This window comes from Dermacentor albipictus, chromosome 2, assembly GCF_038994185.2.
Source record: "Dermacentor albipictus isolate Rhodes 1998 colony chromosome 2, USDA_Dalb.pri_finalv2, whole genome shotgun sequence".
NCBI classification, from domain to species: Eukaryota; Metazoa; Arthropoda; class Arachnida; order Ixodida; family Ixodidae; genus Dermacentor; species Dermacentor albipictus.
The window spans coordinates 207,871,110-207,887,985 of record NC_091822.1 but is presented as its reverse complement, the minus strand read 5'-3'; the positions used below and the strand labels follow the sequence as shown (position 1 = coordinate 207,887,985).

Below are 16,876 nucleotides of genomic sequence, written 5' to 3'. Positions count from 1 at the left end.
TGAGTAAATACAGTAAATCTAAAGTAATGTGCACCTGAACAGTAGTAAAGAAACAGCTGCAAATGTGTATTTCACGCTTAAAACAGAAGTCTGGATTGTGGCCTTTTTGGATGCTTAATGTACATCTTTTTTGACAACCCCTTCAGCCAGCAGGAAGTCGTAGAGCTTCCTCGTCTTGTTGACATCAATCTTGATGATTGCTCGTGCATTGGCAAGGCGCAGGGAGCCCAGCTTCTCGTATTCGTTGACAAGCAGTGCCTTGAAATGGAGGTACATTTCTGGCACTATGCGGAGACCTGCGCACAGCTGAAACATGCCATGCAAATCATGTAGCGCAACACAACAAGCACACCACTACTGCACACAGCACTTAACCCTGCTCATCACTGAACTGTTGCAGACAGCACCATTAGTAATGCCAAATTATGGCACTCCCTTTGTTGGCTGGCTAGAGCGCATTTAAGTACAGATGTTTGTGATGACCACATGATGCCAGAAGTGCACTTGAGCTGTTTTCTTTTTCATTTGCTCAGTGAATCCAGAATTATTGGTCTTCCCTACCGGCACAGGATGGTGCTGCAGTGATATTACCATCCACCAAATGTGGTGCAAACAGCACTGCATTTTCACCCCCCAATGTGAGCTCTGAGCATCAAAAACAAGTTTCACGCTATTTGCTGGCCCGCAACGAAACCTGCAAGCTTGTTACAAATAAAAAACTGAAACAGGTGTGTAGTGCAAAAAAATGCCTTTATATGCACACATTCCCTTACTTAGCCTGAATGGATGCACCTGTCATGTCCTGTGTGCAGAGTGTTGTTTTCTATTTGAAAGATGGTGACATGCTTCGATTTAGGAGCGAAATTGTGTCTAGAAAAGGCCAATACTGGCACCACATGGCATTTCAAAGGCTTTCCAACTGGCAGTCTATAGACACGGTAGCAAAGTAGGTGCTGTAAGTAGCGCAATAGGGTGTCCCAACTTTAAATGTTGTCACAAGGTCACCCTAATTATAGATAGTGTTAAATCGCAATATATAGCAGTCAGTTGTTGAGACTAGCTATACATAACATTAAACCGAATATATTATACAGTAAGGCACAGACTATGCATAAACTACATTCCAAGACCAAAACAGTCTTTAAAAGAAAAAGAAACCTGCAAACATGACTCTGTACGAGAAGAACAATATGATATGCACTGCTCTAAAAAGCAGTTTCCGAGTAAACGAAAAAATGAATGTAATGAGGAACATGAGTTGATTTCATCTAAGATGCTACTCCAGTTTGATATCGCAGAAAAATAGGCAGTTTTCTTTCCGCAGTTAGTTCTAGCTTTTGGGAGTAGAAGGTTGTGCAGTCCTGTAAATCTGATTTTGCTAGTTATCAATAACATCATAAACAGTAATAACTTCAACAGATGCCTCTTTGTTCAGAGGACAAGATGAAGATTAGTAGCTTATGAGAAAATAACTCATAGAAAGGAAGGAAATTTAATCTTTTAAACAGTAAAACCTCGTTAAACCATACCCGCTTAAAACAGTGGTTTCGTTTAAATGTAGTAGTCAAATCCTCGACTCAGCGGCCATTGAACATAATGTGTTTTGTATCCACATAAACCGTACAAGCTTATGCGTATGCATCGGTTAAAACGTACAGTTTCCGCTTTTCGTCACGCAAACATGGCGGTGCATCGTCTCTATTGGGCGGCCCAGCAGAACAACAAGCCTCAGAGATCGGAACAATGGCCTCCAAGCGCCCTGCGCATTTGCGCGTGAAGCCACATCAACATCAACATCATTTCGGCGCCATGCCAGAGAGCGTTGTGGCATTGTGCAAGCGAGAACTCACATCATGCCGAAGCTCGGATAAAAAAGACGCCGGGTGCTCAGCATAGAAGCAAAATTAGACATCGTCCGTGCTATCAAACGTGACATGAAGTCGGCGCTGGCACGCGACAGGGATCTGCTGTTGACAACGGTGTGTGGCATTTGGAATGCGAAGAAGTTGCTCGGCAGCGCTGCTGCAACCGCGAAGAGATGTCGGCTACGCGGTTCGACTTTTTGCCACCGTTGCCTTTGTTGTTGCCGAAGTGTCAACTAGCGACAGTGATGAGGATGACAAGGAAAGCGACAGCACGGGCGATTCAGGCCCAACAGAGGCAGAAGTTGCGCATTACGTCAGCCTCATGAATGCAATCGTCGCGACGAGAACAGCACCCTGCAATGAAAAGGGCGCCCCAGGACTTTTGCAGCCCCACTGCGCGTGTGCACGTAGAATACAAAACGCCAATGAGGAATCTGCCATGTGAGTGTTTGCCGAGAAGAGGGGCCTGGCTGAAAAGCTGGCACGCAGCTTCAGTAAGTTTGAGGCCGCTGTCGTCGTGCTAGGCCGCCGTGGCATCAAACGAAAATAACACTTTTGTCGCGCAAAGTGAATAAATACTGCATGTGTTTTTCCCCTTTTATCGCACTTCTCTGAGTTCCGTGTTCTGTTTTCGACAGGTAAGTGGGCGATCTCATGCTATTTCGGTTAAACAGTACTACCATTTAGTATGTACTTTTTCGGAGCTCCAGCCAACTACGGTTTAACGAGGTTTCAGCGTAAATGGGAGGAGAATCTCGAAGGCCTTCCATAGCACTTTGTAAACAACGCATTCCAAAAAAAATAATAATAACAGCATGAAACTGTTCACCTTGTTTAAGCAAAGCTAATACCAAGCCCTAACAAGATGTGCGATGATGACACTACCATAACTAAAAATAGTACATTCTATTTCCCTAACTATCAGCGACATTATCAGTCAACCTGGGTCATTTAAAGAACATCATTTAAACATGACATTTAAAGAACATACAGCAATGACAATGCACTTTTATATAATTAAACTAATTTTCAGAGCTGGTCACATTTTGGAATGCAGAACTGTCCCTTGAGATTGTGGGGCCACAAGCACTTTGTGTCAAAATAATTAAGTGTTTCAATGACCACCAGCTTTGCAACGTAGCACCAACACAACGCCTGGAAGTTGAATGGAATTTCAAGATTACCATGGCTACTAACTCGATATCCATCGATAAGTGCCCGTGTGACAGATGCACTTACCTCCCGCTCCTGAGTGTTGAGCTTCTCATAACCAGGCATGCCCTCAATGGCAAGTGGTGGGGCTGTCCGTCGTCCTGAGGGCACACAAAATTAGATCAAGCTTGCCTAAAACGAAACAACTGCTGACAACCATGTGCAGACCCAACAAGCTGAGAAACCAGTCCAGTCATTGCTGAATGTTATACTATTTAAAGAAGGCTGGTTGGTTAACAAGTAATGCGATCCTGGCACTGAAAGAACAGATGACACAGCAAGATTCATACAGGGCAACCAACAACTAGGCTTTTCTACACAGTGATATTGCGTAAAATGTAGTCACAATGTTAGAAGCACCCATAAGTGATTGCACTGCCCAACTTGTTCACATTAGACTCTTTTTTTCCTAATGACGACAGCCAATCTGCAGAGGTCTCACAGGACTGTGTCATCAAACACAACTCTAGCCAACGTGTGCTATGGCTGCTGCCATACCAAGCAACTGTGACACAGGCATATGCATTGTGTGTTATAACTGAAGCAATAGTGGATGCTGGTGGTGCTGTTGCCAGTGTGTCCACTTAGAAGAATGGCCCACACTGGAAGAGTGCGATGTTTCACTCAATTTCCCAACCTCCTTCCCAGCATCCTGCTCACTTTCGTAGAATAAGTGTCAAATGCTTCGAATGAACTAATTGACACTAGTCAAAATACATGCACATTGTTGGAAACATTCTTGAAAACATCTTAAGCCAACATCAGCACTTCGGCTATTGTAAGGCTGAGTTCTTGCTTTACTGAACCAATCCAGTGAGCCAGTGAGGACCTTCTTCCCAGTCAGTTGTCACACCTGCCTGAGCATACACGAATGCAGAGTTGCAAGGCATGGTGTGACTGCAATTCATAGCATAAAAACGACACGAGCCCTACATAAGCGGCTTGCACACCAGCTCCTACCGCAGGCACTGTTTTTCAGCTACACCGTTTCATCTACACCATCTCAGGTCAACCTGGTGCTCTGAAGAACCCCCCTACCACCACCACCACCTTTCCATGCACACAAAAAGAAACATTTTTGGAGTGGCTGACCACTATGTGCTCTTGAAAGAGACAGAAGGCCCTACCAAATGCCTTAATTAGTGATGCAGTGGTGATCCAGGCACTGCAACTTCTGGAGAAATTTTTTGAGCAGGAGGAATGTTGTTTTGGGGCACCTTTGTATCAGAATTTGATCTTTGAGCAGCCTGGAAGCAGTTTTTTCCAGCTTCACTTATTTACTCTTAAAGAAGCTTGGAAATCGTTATGCCATAGGCCAAGAGGTACTGCACTGCAGATAGACTCCGCACCTAGCATGTAGAGATAAATACCGAATGTTATAAACTGGAAACTACTATCCTGTAAATTTTGTCAATTTCAATATAGACATTTGCACCAGAAGAGGTTCGGCATAGTATCTGTGCCGCCGTTCCAATGCTACGTAAGGGTACAACTGCATATGTGAATCAGCCTGCTTAACAATGCAAGCTAGACGCTCAACGTGCTTGGCGAATGATACAGAGTTGCCCCACCTACTTGCAGCTTATTGCAAGGCCAACCGCGAAAGTGCACTTGAAAGCCCATAGAGCAATACTTTTTTTCGTGAGAAGAGCTACAACAGAGGTACTGCTGAGTGGCAAAATTCTATGAAGCTATACTACTCTGTCATAGTTCAAACTAGGTGTCATGAACACGCTGATTTTACTAAACACTAAAGAGGATGTGGAAAGTACAGTAGCCGACAGATTTTTCTGACTCCAAAAATTTGGACTTGTTAGATATTCCGGACTTCATAAATACACCTTCAGGGTTCCCATCGAGCTAACGCATTTTCGCGACCGACTTTTCGGACGAATTTGGGTGCCGAAATTCGACTATCCAGAATAAATTGCTCGTTCCAAGCCACGCTACCCGATCTTGGAGATCGCCATGTTGGATTTTACACTGGCTTGGCCAGGCTTGGCTTCCAGTGGCCAGCTCTACGGGCTACATTCAATGGTCAGGCGGTGCAGCGATCGGCTCAGCCGTCAGCGCCACCATGTCAGTTCTGCAAAACATTGAGGCGGCTACTGCTACGGAGGCATGCTTTTGCTGCGTTCGTTGGAACTTGTCGGTCATTCTAAATTGCAGTGTTATGGCAATAGAAGACATCAAGGTCCATTTTGAGCCACTGACACTTGAGAAAGGACTTCAAATTTACGACTACAACCATGTATATCATGTCAAAGAAGTTAACAGCACGGACATCGCAGCGAAATGCTTAAATTAAATTACGGGGTTTTAGGTGCCAGAACCACCCTCTGATTATGAGGCACGCCGTAGTGGGCGACTTGGGAATGATCTGGACCACCTGGGGTTCTTTAACAAGGACCTAAATCTAAATACACAGGCGTTTTTGCATTTCACCCCCATCGAAATGCAGCGTCCGTGGCCGGGATTTGATCCCGCGACCTCATGTTTAGCAGCGCAACACCATAGCCATTAAGCAACTGGCGCAGGTCGGGAAGTGTTTGTCACAACAAAGCAAGCATGCTTATGACGTCAAACTCAAAGTAAGTTAACAAATCATTATTTTACATCACGTAAGTGAGCAAATACGGCCGTGGGCGTTTTTGAACTGTCATTTGTAGCTTCATTACTTGGAGCATGCCTTGCACCTCACAATTGTAGAAGTTTTGGCGAATTGGGGGGTAAGTGCTTTTTTTCTTCGTTGACAAAGTACCTCGAGCATAATCTGGTATTGTCGTTCAGGTTTGAATGTGAGAGGCCATCATCGCTGAAACATAATAGAGAGCAATCAGCTGAGACTAAGCAATGTTAAGGCTGAATAGATGTGCACTAGCGTGTGCGAGAGAAATTTTAATTTGCAAACACTCGACGTGAGCTGCAGTGTACTCCAACGTCAGTTCTGTTGTTCTAAGTGCGAGAAAACATTGGCATGAATGAGCCCAGTTCCAGCAGTGGTGTCTTCATCTTGGCGCAGGAAGAAGCTGCACATTGGCTCATTAATGCACAACAAAAAGCACAGTGCACACAAAGCTAGATTTGACACATAACAACCACTGCAAGTTTGTTTTGGAGCGAGACGAGCTAAATAACCATCTAAACCAGTTTACAACAGCAAGAATCAGTTCACACGTTTTTGTGCAGTTGTCACTTTATTGTGCGTTTTCTCTATTGCCGCGGCTGGCTCTTTTTTTCTTCTTTTTGCATTTACGTCTTAGTTCGTTTAACAGAAATTCACAAGAGCGACACAAACCGCGAAGATCTACTTCAGCCAACGGTTGCTTCCCACGGTTTTGAAGGAAAGCTGTACAAATTTGTTGTGCATCCTCTTCACAGTTGTGATAATCCTCAACACAGCAGCATCTGCGCTTGTTCTTTTCGTTCACACTTCTCACGGAGAAGCTACCAAGAGGCTAAGGTCAATCTATTGAAAAACTAGGAAAAGCAGGCTTTCAACAGGCTTGCCAGAGCATGCAACGGACAATGGCAAAATGTAGTGAGGGCCTACTCACAGATGCTCACCGCCATTGCTAGGTGGCACAACATGTACAGACAAACTTCATTGAAGGGTGTCTGTAGCCTTCAAGACTTAGATGCGCTCGCGATCCACACGTCTCGGAGGCCATGCCTGCTCTTCCTTGGCTGAAAAAACGCCCCAGGAGACGGCACTCTTTTTTTTTTCCCCGGTCAGCACTATCAATATAAAGACTTAATGCGGAATTAGATTTTTTTCTTTCTTTTTTATTAAAGTCTCGGTTGATATTTTGCACGTGGTGTCCAGAGAGCCGGTTGTCTTGGAGACATCACGTCTTCGTGCATGTTGATACAGCTTCGCATCTGTGTGATTGGCACCACCTCCTGTGCCTTCGTGAGAGCCAAGTGGGGCAAAAAAACGTGGTTTGTTTCTTCGACCTCCATGGCGATCTCTGCCAATGAAGATCACTAACGTGGTGATGCTCTTGTCGACTGTATACGGAGATGACGTCACTGTTGCGCAAATCTAAGCAAATCTGCTTGCCTCCATGCGATGCCCTACCCTTAAAGGCAGGGCATTATTAGGGATTTTCTTAAACCGCTCTAAGCCCTAAATATTTCATTTTTCTGACCATTTTTCAGTTCCTGAGAGGTACGGAAAATCGGTCGGCTACTGCACATGAGTAAAATATTACCACTATGCCTCTCCTAGCCTTAAGAAGAAGCTTTAACTCTAGACCAACTCGAATGCTGCCTATTCAAATACATGTAAAACACCAAAACACCTTTCTGGTATAACTAAGCCGATTTTAATGAAATTTGTTGAATTAGAGAGGAAGTTAAATTCTAATGACGGTTAGAAGTGGAATTTGGATTTAGGGCCTTAATGCTCTAAAACTGATTTTCAAAAATTGGTAACTTTAAAAAATATAGAAGCGCAAGTTTACAAATCCGTAACTCTGCACTAAGAACAGAAATTGCAGGTGTAAATGGCATCCATTAGAGCACCCAAAGCAGACTAATTTGATATGTCAATTTATATCTTACGTGAATGTGTTACATTGTTTACAAAGGTTCTGCAAAAGTTCTACTCACATATTTATTTATTTATTTTCACATACTGCAGCCCCTGGAGGGGCTATAGCAGGAGTGGATAATACTACCGTATTTACTCGCATAATGATTGCACTCGCGTAATGATCGCACCCCTGAATTTTGTCGTCAAAATTCATTTTTTGTTATTTCCCGTGTAAAGATCGCACCCCGAACTTGCCGCAGCGATATGTCGTCTGCCAAGTCTAGCTAATAATGATCACACTATCTGTCAAATGCCACGTGAACGACTCTTCAAGACAAACCAAGCGGTCTGCACGCACCAAACATTCTTAAGCAGATGCCCCATTTCAATCCTTTCATCACTTTCCGCACTGACATGACCAAAAAAAGAAAAAAATAACAAGAAGTCTACAACCAAACTCACCTTTAGTATGCGTACGTTTTATAATGGCTGTAGTCAACAACAACAAAAAAGGCGCCTTTCGATTCTTCTCGTCTGCATTCGGCTACGATATTCGCCCACCCTTAGCGGAAACATGCCATATTAGGATTGTAGTGAAGACAAATGCCACAGTTTCCGCAGCATGCCCGCTATGTGTTCCTATGTCACCGGCAGCTAAGCGCGCCCATCTGTTTCTGTCCCCTCAAAGTGGGCATGGCTATGTTCTTGCCACAAACTTGCTGATATTAACGATATTATTCATTACTAATACGGAACAAACTGTTTCAATGCACTTAATGTACTCACGAGAAGAAAAAATCCGTTCGACGCATTCGGCCACGGAGGAAGGAAACTAAGGAGAGGCCCTGACGTCACTCTTTGTGAAGCAAAAGTGAAGCCGGAAGTTAGCGTTGCTCATGGCGATGCTCCGCCTTTTGTGCCACCCTCCTCTCTTGTTTACATCTTTCGCGAAACCACGCCACGCTGCGCGTGGTTTCGCGCGCGGAGCACGCGCGCTCGTGCTACATCCGGCAGAGCACGGTGCAGGTAACACAGCGCAACAAGACACGGTGACTAATGCAAACCCGCCCACACAGCGCCTTTGCCACGACACGAAACCTACCAGAGCAACAGGTGTGAGCGCTCAAAATCAGAACAACGCCGCCATTGTGGCCCAAAAGGCGTGGCCATACAGCAAAAAAAATTAAAAAGCAGCAAAAAAAATGAGAACCTACTACGTCATTTCCGCCACACTTTTCTCATAGCGCGCGGAGGGGGTAGGGCCTCTCCTTAGTTTCCTTCCTCCGTGCATTCGGCTTACTCCGCTGGCCGCCATTTTTGTTTTGGTGTCCCGCACTACATACAATGGCAGCCGCCTATTTGTTGATCTGTTGTCATACCACAGCAAATGCGGGATGAAAAAAATGTTTTTTTTCTTTGCGGGAAATTTAACCGACGTAATGATCACACCCCTGATTTTGCATCAATTTTTTTTTACAGAAAAGTGCAATCATGAGTAAATACGGTATATAATACAAAAAAGAAATACAATAGGCAACAAAGAAAGAAAGAAGAATATTAGTGGTTTATCTGAGAGCCATGCATAATATGTCACTCTTGTCCGCTTTAGATGTACTATTAGGTGCAATTTACAGAGTAGTGGTATCATTTTTCATTGCTGAGTTACACAGTTGCAAACTTGATAGTTTCATTTCCTGAAAATTTGGAGTTTTTGCCAACTTCTATTTAAAAATTGACGACCTATATCGAAAATTGGCAACCAACAGTCACCAGATTTTAACTATGATTTTTTAATACAACAAACCTCAACAAATTTGGCGTACCAGTTGCCCAGAAAAACGCTGTTGTTCCAAAGAAAGTCTGTGGTGCTCTTGACACTTACATTACAAGATGAGTTGCTCTTACTGGCAAGCAATAAACCAGTAGTTTCTGACAAGCACCTCTTTCCGTGCTCATTGCCGTCACTATCTAGCCTGGACATAACTCTGCTGCGGATTGTGCTCACACTAAAGAAAAACACCTCTGCACAAAACTGTGACAGGTGCTTTGTACCATGATGAAAGGATTCCAGTGGGAAGTGCTAGGCAGGTGTGGCAGCACAGTGCAGACATTTAATGTACGGTGCATATGTGTTCTTTACTGACACTCAGTCTTGGCACCTTTAAGATGTAGGTGCCAAGACAAAAATTAGTCGTATAAAGATGCCATGCGTCACGTAATATTGTAAAGGTCTTTACGTCGGTAGTGGTGCTTTGTGATGACCATTCATGTTTCTTGCGAACTGACTGCAAGCATTGAACATCTTTCACAGAATCGGCACATCATTGCAAGGAGAGGGTTGTGTTGTAACAGAAGCTGCCATCTTTTTTAAACGAATGCACGAGGTTCAAGTGCTTGTCCCTTGTCATGCTAGACGACTCACTAGCCCACTGATGAATCTGGAGCAGCTCAACGGATCAACCTACCCACCCTTGCCCTGTACTAGCAAAAATCAACCAACGCCCAATTCTTTGCATTTCAATACTCAGTTCACTTGTCCCACAAGTGAAAACTGCCCAACTGTGTTCACACTGCTAAACAATAAGCTAACTGAAAAATTTCTCAATAATCAAGCACAAAGCTAAGAACTAGACGCAGTACATGGGCTATGGAGTTATAAGTATTATAACTGGAGGAAGGAAAAAATCCCAGACCAGGATGAATTTTTCCTCAACTGTGAGGCTTCCTTTCTGAGAAACCCGAACATGTTTTCTTTGTAGCTTCATGCTACACTTGGATAGATGACAATTTTCCCTCTCATGAACCTTCTTCCACCTTGCAGGCTTCCCACAGAACTTATTTAGCATGTATTATAACTTACAGACTAGTGACTTATAAGTAAGGGTTATGCAAAGAAAAAAAAATATGCAGTTTCCACGCATTGTGGGAATCGATGTAAATGAAGCTTTCTTTGCTGTTTCCTTTGATTCACGACAATTTGTGGTGACTGATGGCAAATGTTTAATTACTTCAACCTTTAGTCCAACACGAGTGTGTCGAGTTGATGTTAAACATTACCATGTGTGCGCCACTGCTGTTTGCGTAGTACACAGAACACACAGGGGGACATGTTTGCTTCAGGCATTGTTGTGTGCCATTGTTCATAACCTCTGAGTGGGTTGAGCATTATCATAGCCTTATATGGCACATAGCATCGTGCCAGAAGTATTAAATTTGAATTATAGATTATGGGGCTGTATGTGCCAGAACCACAATCAGATTATGAGGCACGCTGTAGTGGCGGACTCCGGATTAATTTTGACACCCTGGTATTCTTTAACATGTCCTCAAATCTGAGTGAACTAGGTTTTTTTTTTTTTTTTGCCCCCATCGAATGCAGCTGCCGTGGTCGGGATCAAACCCGCGACCTCAAGCCATGCCATAGCCGCAATGCGGCGGGCACAGAAGGGTCGCCTAGTCTCTGCGGTGCGCTTTAGTGCGGTTTTACTTCTGCACGCCCTGCGTAAGTTGTCCGCTTGACAAATGTGCATGGTGTTTATTTTTCAGAAATAGCAGAAGCATACCGTACAGTACCTTGAACTTAAAGTTTATCCCACTTGTCCGCAACCACTGTCGTGTCTACTAGTAGGACTTCCTAGCCTTTTCCACGTCACCTTCTCCCTCTCCCACCCTCACCCCATGTATGGGAACTGCGAGCCAAGAGCAGCAAGGCTGCTATTCACTCTGTTCGCGACTGTCATTGGTTCCACCCATTCTCTGCCTCCTCTCCCCCTCTCTACCATTCTATCTAGCTTCCCTCTGGACTTGCACGTTAGAAGAAAGGTAAGCACTGCAATTTCTGCAATGCTCTTGCAGGGGTTCACAGATAATTACAGCTATCAAGAGGCTAATGTGGTGAGGTCCAGGGTTTTCCAGAAGGCATTGCGCACATTCAACGTGGTCCAAAGTCCAAACGAGTTCTTTGTGTCACCTTTCTTCTCTGCTGCAAGCCTGTCATGTATATACACGCTCTGAACCACCCCCCGAAGCAGCATGCCAGATAGCAGCAACAGTGGGGAAGTCGAAGGAAGAGGCAAAAAAAGCTTTGCTTTAAAAAATGAGGCAGTGGTGTGAGCTTGCAAACTTGCAAAGCAAGCTTGCAAGTGCAAAGCTTGCAAAGTGACTTTGCAATGAACTTAGTCACCTTACTTTCACCACTCACCGGTGTGAATGCATAGTTAAATTTGGTGGTGCACCACAAAAGGTGATAATGTTGTCTGATGCTTCGTCAGATTTAATGTGACACATGCCAACCACTTAAGTTGTCGCACGAGATGCCCTTACAACACCAGAGTGTTTGTGCATCTTGAATGTTGTAGCTGTCAGCCTATACGTGCTATACGTGAAGCTTGCTGACATCCTTCTCCAAGGCATCCAAGTGCTCCAGGCAATGCAGCGGAAGGTTCCTTGCGAAAACGAAAGCCCCGAGGGACTGAATCATCTGCCGGACCTCCTGTGAGGTCGACGTTGAGGCAGCCTGGTCTACAGCATCATTGCTGCCGTCGTCGCCATTGCTATCACTATAGCCGTGGCCTTTTTTTCACTGGCAATGTCGTGCATTGCCGATGCTCACCAGGTGGATCAGTCATCTTCCGCTTTGGCGGCAAGTCAAGCGAGGGTGAGAAACCACGTGGCCAGGAACGACTTCGAAGCAACAAACTATGACGAACGCGAGCAATTAAGCTGTTTGCAGAACTGTGTTGAATGAGGAGAGAAGTGGTCTTTGAGGGAAGGAGGAAAGGCTAGCACGATCTTCTGCAACTCTAGCCAGCAGGCAGGCGGAGGGGGGAGTACAGAATGAATGAGGAGCCAGCGAGCAACATGCGAGCAAGCTGCATGCGGTGCAGCTGGTGTGGTCCATTTGTGTTCCGGAGGGTGGGGCGGCGTAGAGCTATGGGTGCAGCCCATTCATGTTCGAAGGGGTGGAAGGGCGACGGGAGAGAGCTGCGCGGAGAGGACTAGAAAATGAGCGCACAGCAGCTGTGGGAGCAGCGGCCCATTATGCAGCAGCTTGAATTTCTCGTTTTCTTTTTTTCTTTTCAAGGATTTCGCATTTCACTAACTTTCGACTTGGACACTCAGCAACCAGACTTTATCGTTATAACTGATAATGCCGCATAGGGGCATTGTAGTAAGCAGGTTATTTCGCCATGGAAAACATGCAAAAGTTGACAGTGCAGCAGCTTCTCATTGTTATAACGGATATATTGTTAAAACCAGTATCGTTATAAGTGGGTTCGACTGTATACTGAACTCCAGAGGCCACCTCTATAAATATAAAACAGCATTCAATTTGATGACTGGCATCCACACTTATAGCTATCACCGCCAACCAAAGACGAGTTTCCTTTCAAGTTGGTTGTTTGCATGCCAGCTAGAGCTTATCTTTACCATGTGACGACATTGCTGTATCTTACCTCACTTTAACAGCACAAAATTATGAATCGCAATAGCTTTTATTCTTTCTAGCCAAGTGCCTGAACTATGCAGGAAAGCCAACTTCTTTTATGCAAGGTGACCAGAGGAGCCACGCACCTTCAACAGCAGCTTGACGACCTGACCACCGAGGGATTGCAGACTGCGAGTGTCCGTTAGAGAATTTTAGGTTAGGGGACGCAATCCGCACCCAAGCATTGGGGGACGCAAATTGCCAGTTGTACAAAAGAACACAAAGCGAGCATAACAGAAGAGCCCGCACAATAAAGTCGCTTGGGTGCCTAACCTAAAGCTCTCTATAGTTGCTGCCATCTCTCAAAGCCATTCATTGTATTAACTGCTGCATCAGATGGCATTACCTACCATCGCAATAGTACAGTCAACTTCTGTTAAGTCGACCCTGATGGGACCGACAAAATTGATTATCTGACAGGTCTAATAAAGCAAGATGATACATAAAAAGTTTCAAAACACACTGACGACTTGTTCGGCAGTATTTGCTAGAGTCTAATTCACTCCTGAAACAAACGTCCGCCTGCTTTAGCCACCAATAGCCACCAGTTTCCTAAAGTCAGCTTTGCTACAGTACTTTTTTTGTTACGCAGTAAAGCATACAAATGTCGGAAAGGCAGTTTTGGTTTTGTATCCCATGTCACTACACAGGCAATTTTCGGGCAAATCTTAGTGAAAAGAAAGGTGCACGTTAGTATGGGGTAAATAACGCAAAGAGATATTGCAACTTACGATTACTAGAGAGTTTTAGTATTGGGGACGCAAGGCGTTGGGGCCCCAAGCGCTTGGGTGCGTTTGCGTTTGCGTACGCAAGCAGAAACGTGTTATAGGTTAGCGGCCCCAAACGCAAACCGCAATGAGGTCGCATGCGCTCGCAGCACCACCAATGTCTGATCGTTGCTGCGTTATCATGTTATAAAATATGAAATGAAGCATATGAAGTGAAGTACCTTAACTCTTTTTATTAGAAGCAGTTAATAGAGAGGTTTACAGCGTCCGGTAATCGGGTAAACGCAGGCTGGGGCGTTGGGGCGGAGCCATGAACTAGAGCGGCCTGCATGGTGCTGCCACCTGGTGGCGCAAAGCTCAAACAGACAAAACAGCTAATATTGCAGTAACCAAGTGTATTTTACTTTGCTGCGGGTATAAATTTTTGGCAGCAACACAATTAAGCCAGTGCCGATAATTTACACCAGCAGCGAAGTAGAATAAACTTGGTTACAGCAATATTAGCTGCTTTTGTCGATTTGAGCTTTGTGCCGCCAGGTGGATGCACCAAGCAGGACGCTCTCATTTATGGCTCCGCCCCAACACCCCAACTGCGTTTATCCGAATACCAGACACACTAAACCTCTCTAATACACATAAAAACGACGTCTGTCGACACTTGGCGAAAGATTTATTAGATTATCTACCCGCTAGCTACTCGCAAGTTCTCCTACACCGCAAGAGTCACGTGGGCAACGTGACTTCTTAGGGGCAGCGATGTTTTCGGCCGCTCCAACAACCCAAGGACGCAAGTAGACGTAGCGGTCTGCGCATGCGCTGTAACGTCGCCCCTAGTTCTTGCGTACGCAAGCCGCTTGCGTCCCCAACACTAAAACTCCCTACTGTTTGAAGATCTTCCTGGGTAGGCCGAATATGGGAGCTTTCGATGGGTGATGAGGTATGCTGAGTGCATTCACTGTCCCCTAAGCTTTGCCGGGACCGACACTGTCACACAGGGGTCGCTACTGCTATCACCATAGGGTGAGGCACGCTAACTGGCAAAGTTCGAACTATCGGGCAAAGGTAAACTTTAGTTAAAAAATAGGGAAAGTATGGGCTTATAGAAATGCATGGGCACCGGCTGTGCGTGACCTTTAGTTGAGTATGAATGAACTAAAAAATCAAATAAGCCCAAGAGTAATTAAAGGAGGTCTACATACAGTTCAAACAAGGTTGCTCTGCAAGACATATTCATATACAAAAATAAAGCAGCTACTTGCCAAGGCCTTTTGATGACAATGGTGACAGAGAGGCATCCTTGACAAGCTGCTTGTGTAGCCAAACTTGCGTGGACGTTTCATTCTGTAATGACAAGTTATGAGCCCAATATGAGCAGAAATTCAAAGTTTGTAGATAAACTTGCAAAACCTTGAAAGGCATCCCCTAGCACAAAATACGGTATGCTTCTGATTTCTTTTTGCAATCGCAGAGATTGGCGTTCAGTAAAGTGTTAATTGGCCTGAGCGCTAGTTTAGTTAGGTTCCATACTAGATAAAAACACAAAAGGCACACTGTCCTTTCTAACCTGCGTCTTTGTACTTTTTTCGAGTACAGAGCCTTTAGCATACATAGCAGCATTGAAATAGAAGTATTTAACATTGTAGTTTGGGCAATCAAATCGAGACACTGACTATGCCACCCTGCTGAAGCAACTTTTCAAAAAGGCTTTAAAGAAAGTTAAATGTCAACTCCTTTCACTGGTTAAACCGACAGTGCGTCACCACTTTTAGACTGTCAAAATCCTCCTGTGCATGTGTGCACAAAAACCATTTTGGGAGCAATGACCGCCCCATTTCTACTGTCCCAGCACAGTATTTGCTCAGTCCATGAACATGCCTGTTCTATATTTAACAAAACATGGGCAGCCTGTGCTGCAACATGCATCTAAGCTTCTCCAAGTTGGTTACCCATGTGAAGCAGATGGAGAACAAACTGACAACTGAAATTTACGTTTCAGCGGTCAAAAGCTGCTGCTTTAAGCATTCCCTGTTGTAAACAACATTACTAGACTAGCTTCAGTTTTAAAACTCGGCGCCGTTGCGCAGAACCGCCACCCGCCCGCGCCTTCGTGACGCTGCAGTCGCGCCCGGCTTCACTTCCTCACTAGTCGGATATGCGGGCGGGCCGGACTAAGCACGCGGTGCAGCATTGGTGTATTTATTCTGTGGTTCGTTGTTGACAGGGAATTTCAGCAAGCATGCCATCCGTGAAACTGTAGCCTTCGCCGAGTTTCTTAAGAATATCAGCAGACGATGCCGACGTGCTGCGTACCTGGCTGCATAGGCAGCTATCAGAACGATGTCGACAGTTCGGTGCACCACTTTTTCTGTGCTCCCAGCAATGCGACGCTTAGCACGGTGTGAAACAGAGCGATTCCTCGTGCCGACCGGGAACTCACTGCGAAATCAATGGCACGCGCTCGGCCACTGCTCCCGCGTTCATCGTCGTCTTCCACAGCTGGCTGTGGCCGTTCATCTTTCCAGCGTAGAATTTGACTTCACTTCTGTCGTCGTAATGGGGAGGCCGCGTTTATGGGGGTATGAGCCACTCATGGTCATACGTAACGGAAAGATTTAATTTTGAAGAAATTTAATTTCGAAGGATCACAAGCAGCAAATGGCATGCGAAGGCTGCTAACCACGCCACCGAGCAAACTCGAGACATCCAACGCAAGTGACAACTGCGGACATATCGTCAGTGACATCGTCCTCTCTCGCAGCCGATTGTGTGTGTAACCTCATAACTGAGAAATACTTTAATGAACCCTCAGGATTAACCCAGTGATAAACACAGGGGCCGCACGTTTCAGCTTCGCTGATTAAGCATCTTCACTGAATAAAAAATCCGGCTTTTTTTTTTGTGTGTGTGGCTTGTGTGTACAAAGACCAACCTCATCTTTCTTTTTGTAGCGCTTCTTTGGCGTGGTGAGAAGCTTAGGTAGGGATGAAGATCATCCTACAATCACGCACTTTGGCCAGATATTCAGGCTCGTGAGCCTAAACTGCGC

At 45.0% G+C, this 16,876-nt stretch overlaps 1 protein-coding gene across 3 annotated transcripts in view; it reads right to left on the bottom strand.

The window, feature by feature from the left end:
- Window positions 1-45: 45 nt before the first annotated feature.
- Ada2a (Transcriptional adapter 2A) overlaps window positions 46-16,876 on the bottom strand; it is a 189,186-nt gene continuing 172,355 nt past the window's right edge. For all 3 annotated transcript variants that reach the window (XM_070534632.1, XM_070534631.1, XM_070534630.1), the window contains 3 exons: window positions 15,090-15,171; window positions 3,105-3,178; window positions 46-306 (listed from right to left, as the gene is read on the bottom strand). In XM_070534632.1, the coding sequence (XP_070390733.1) occupies window positions 115-306; window positions 3,105-3,178; window positions 15,090-15,171 (348 nt within the window). In that variant the 3' untranslated portion in view covers window positions 46-114. The remainder of the gene's footprint in view (window positions 307-3,104; window positions 3,179-15,089; window positions 15,172-16,876) is intronic.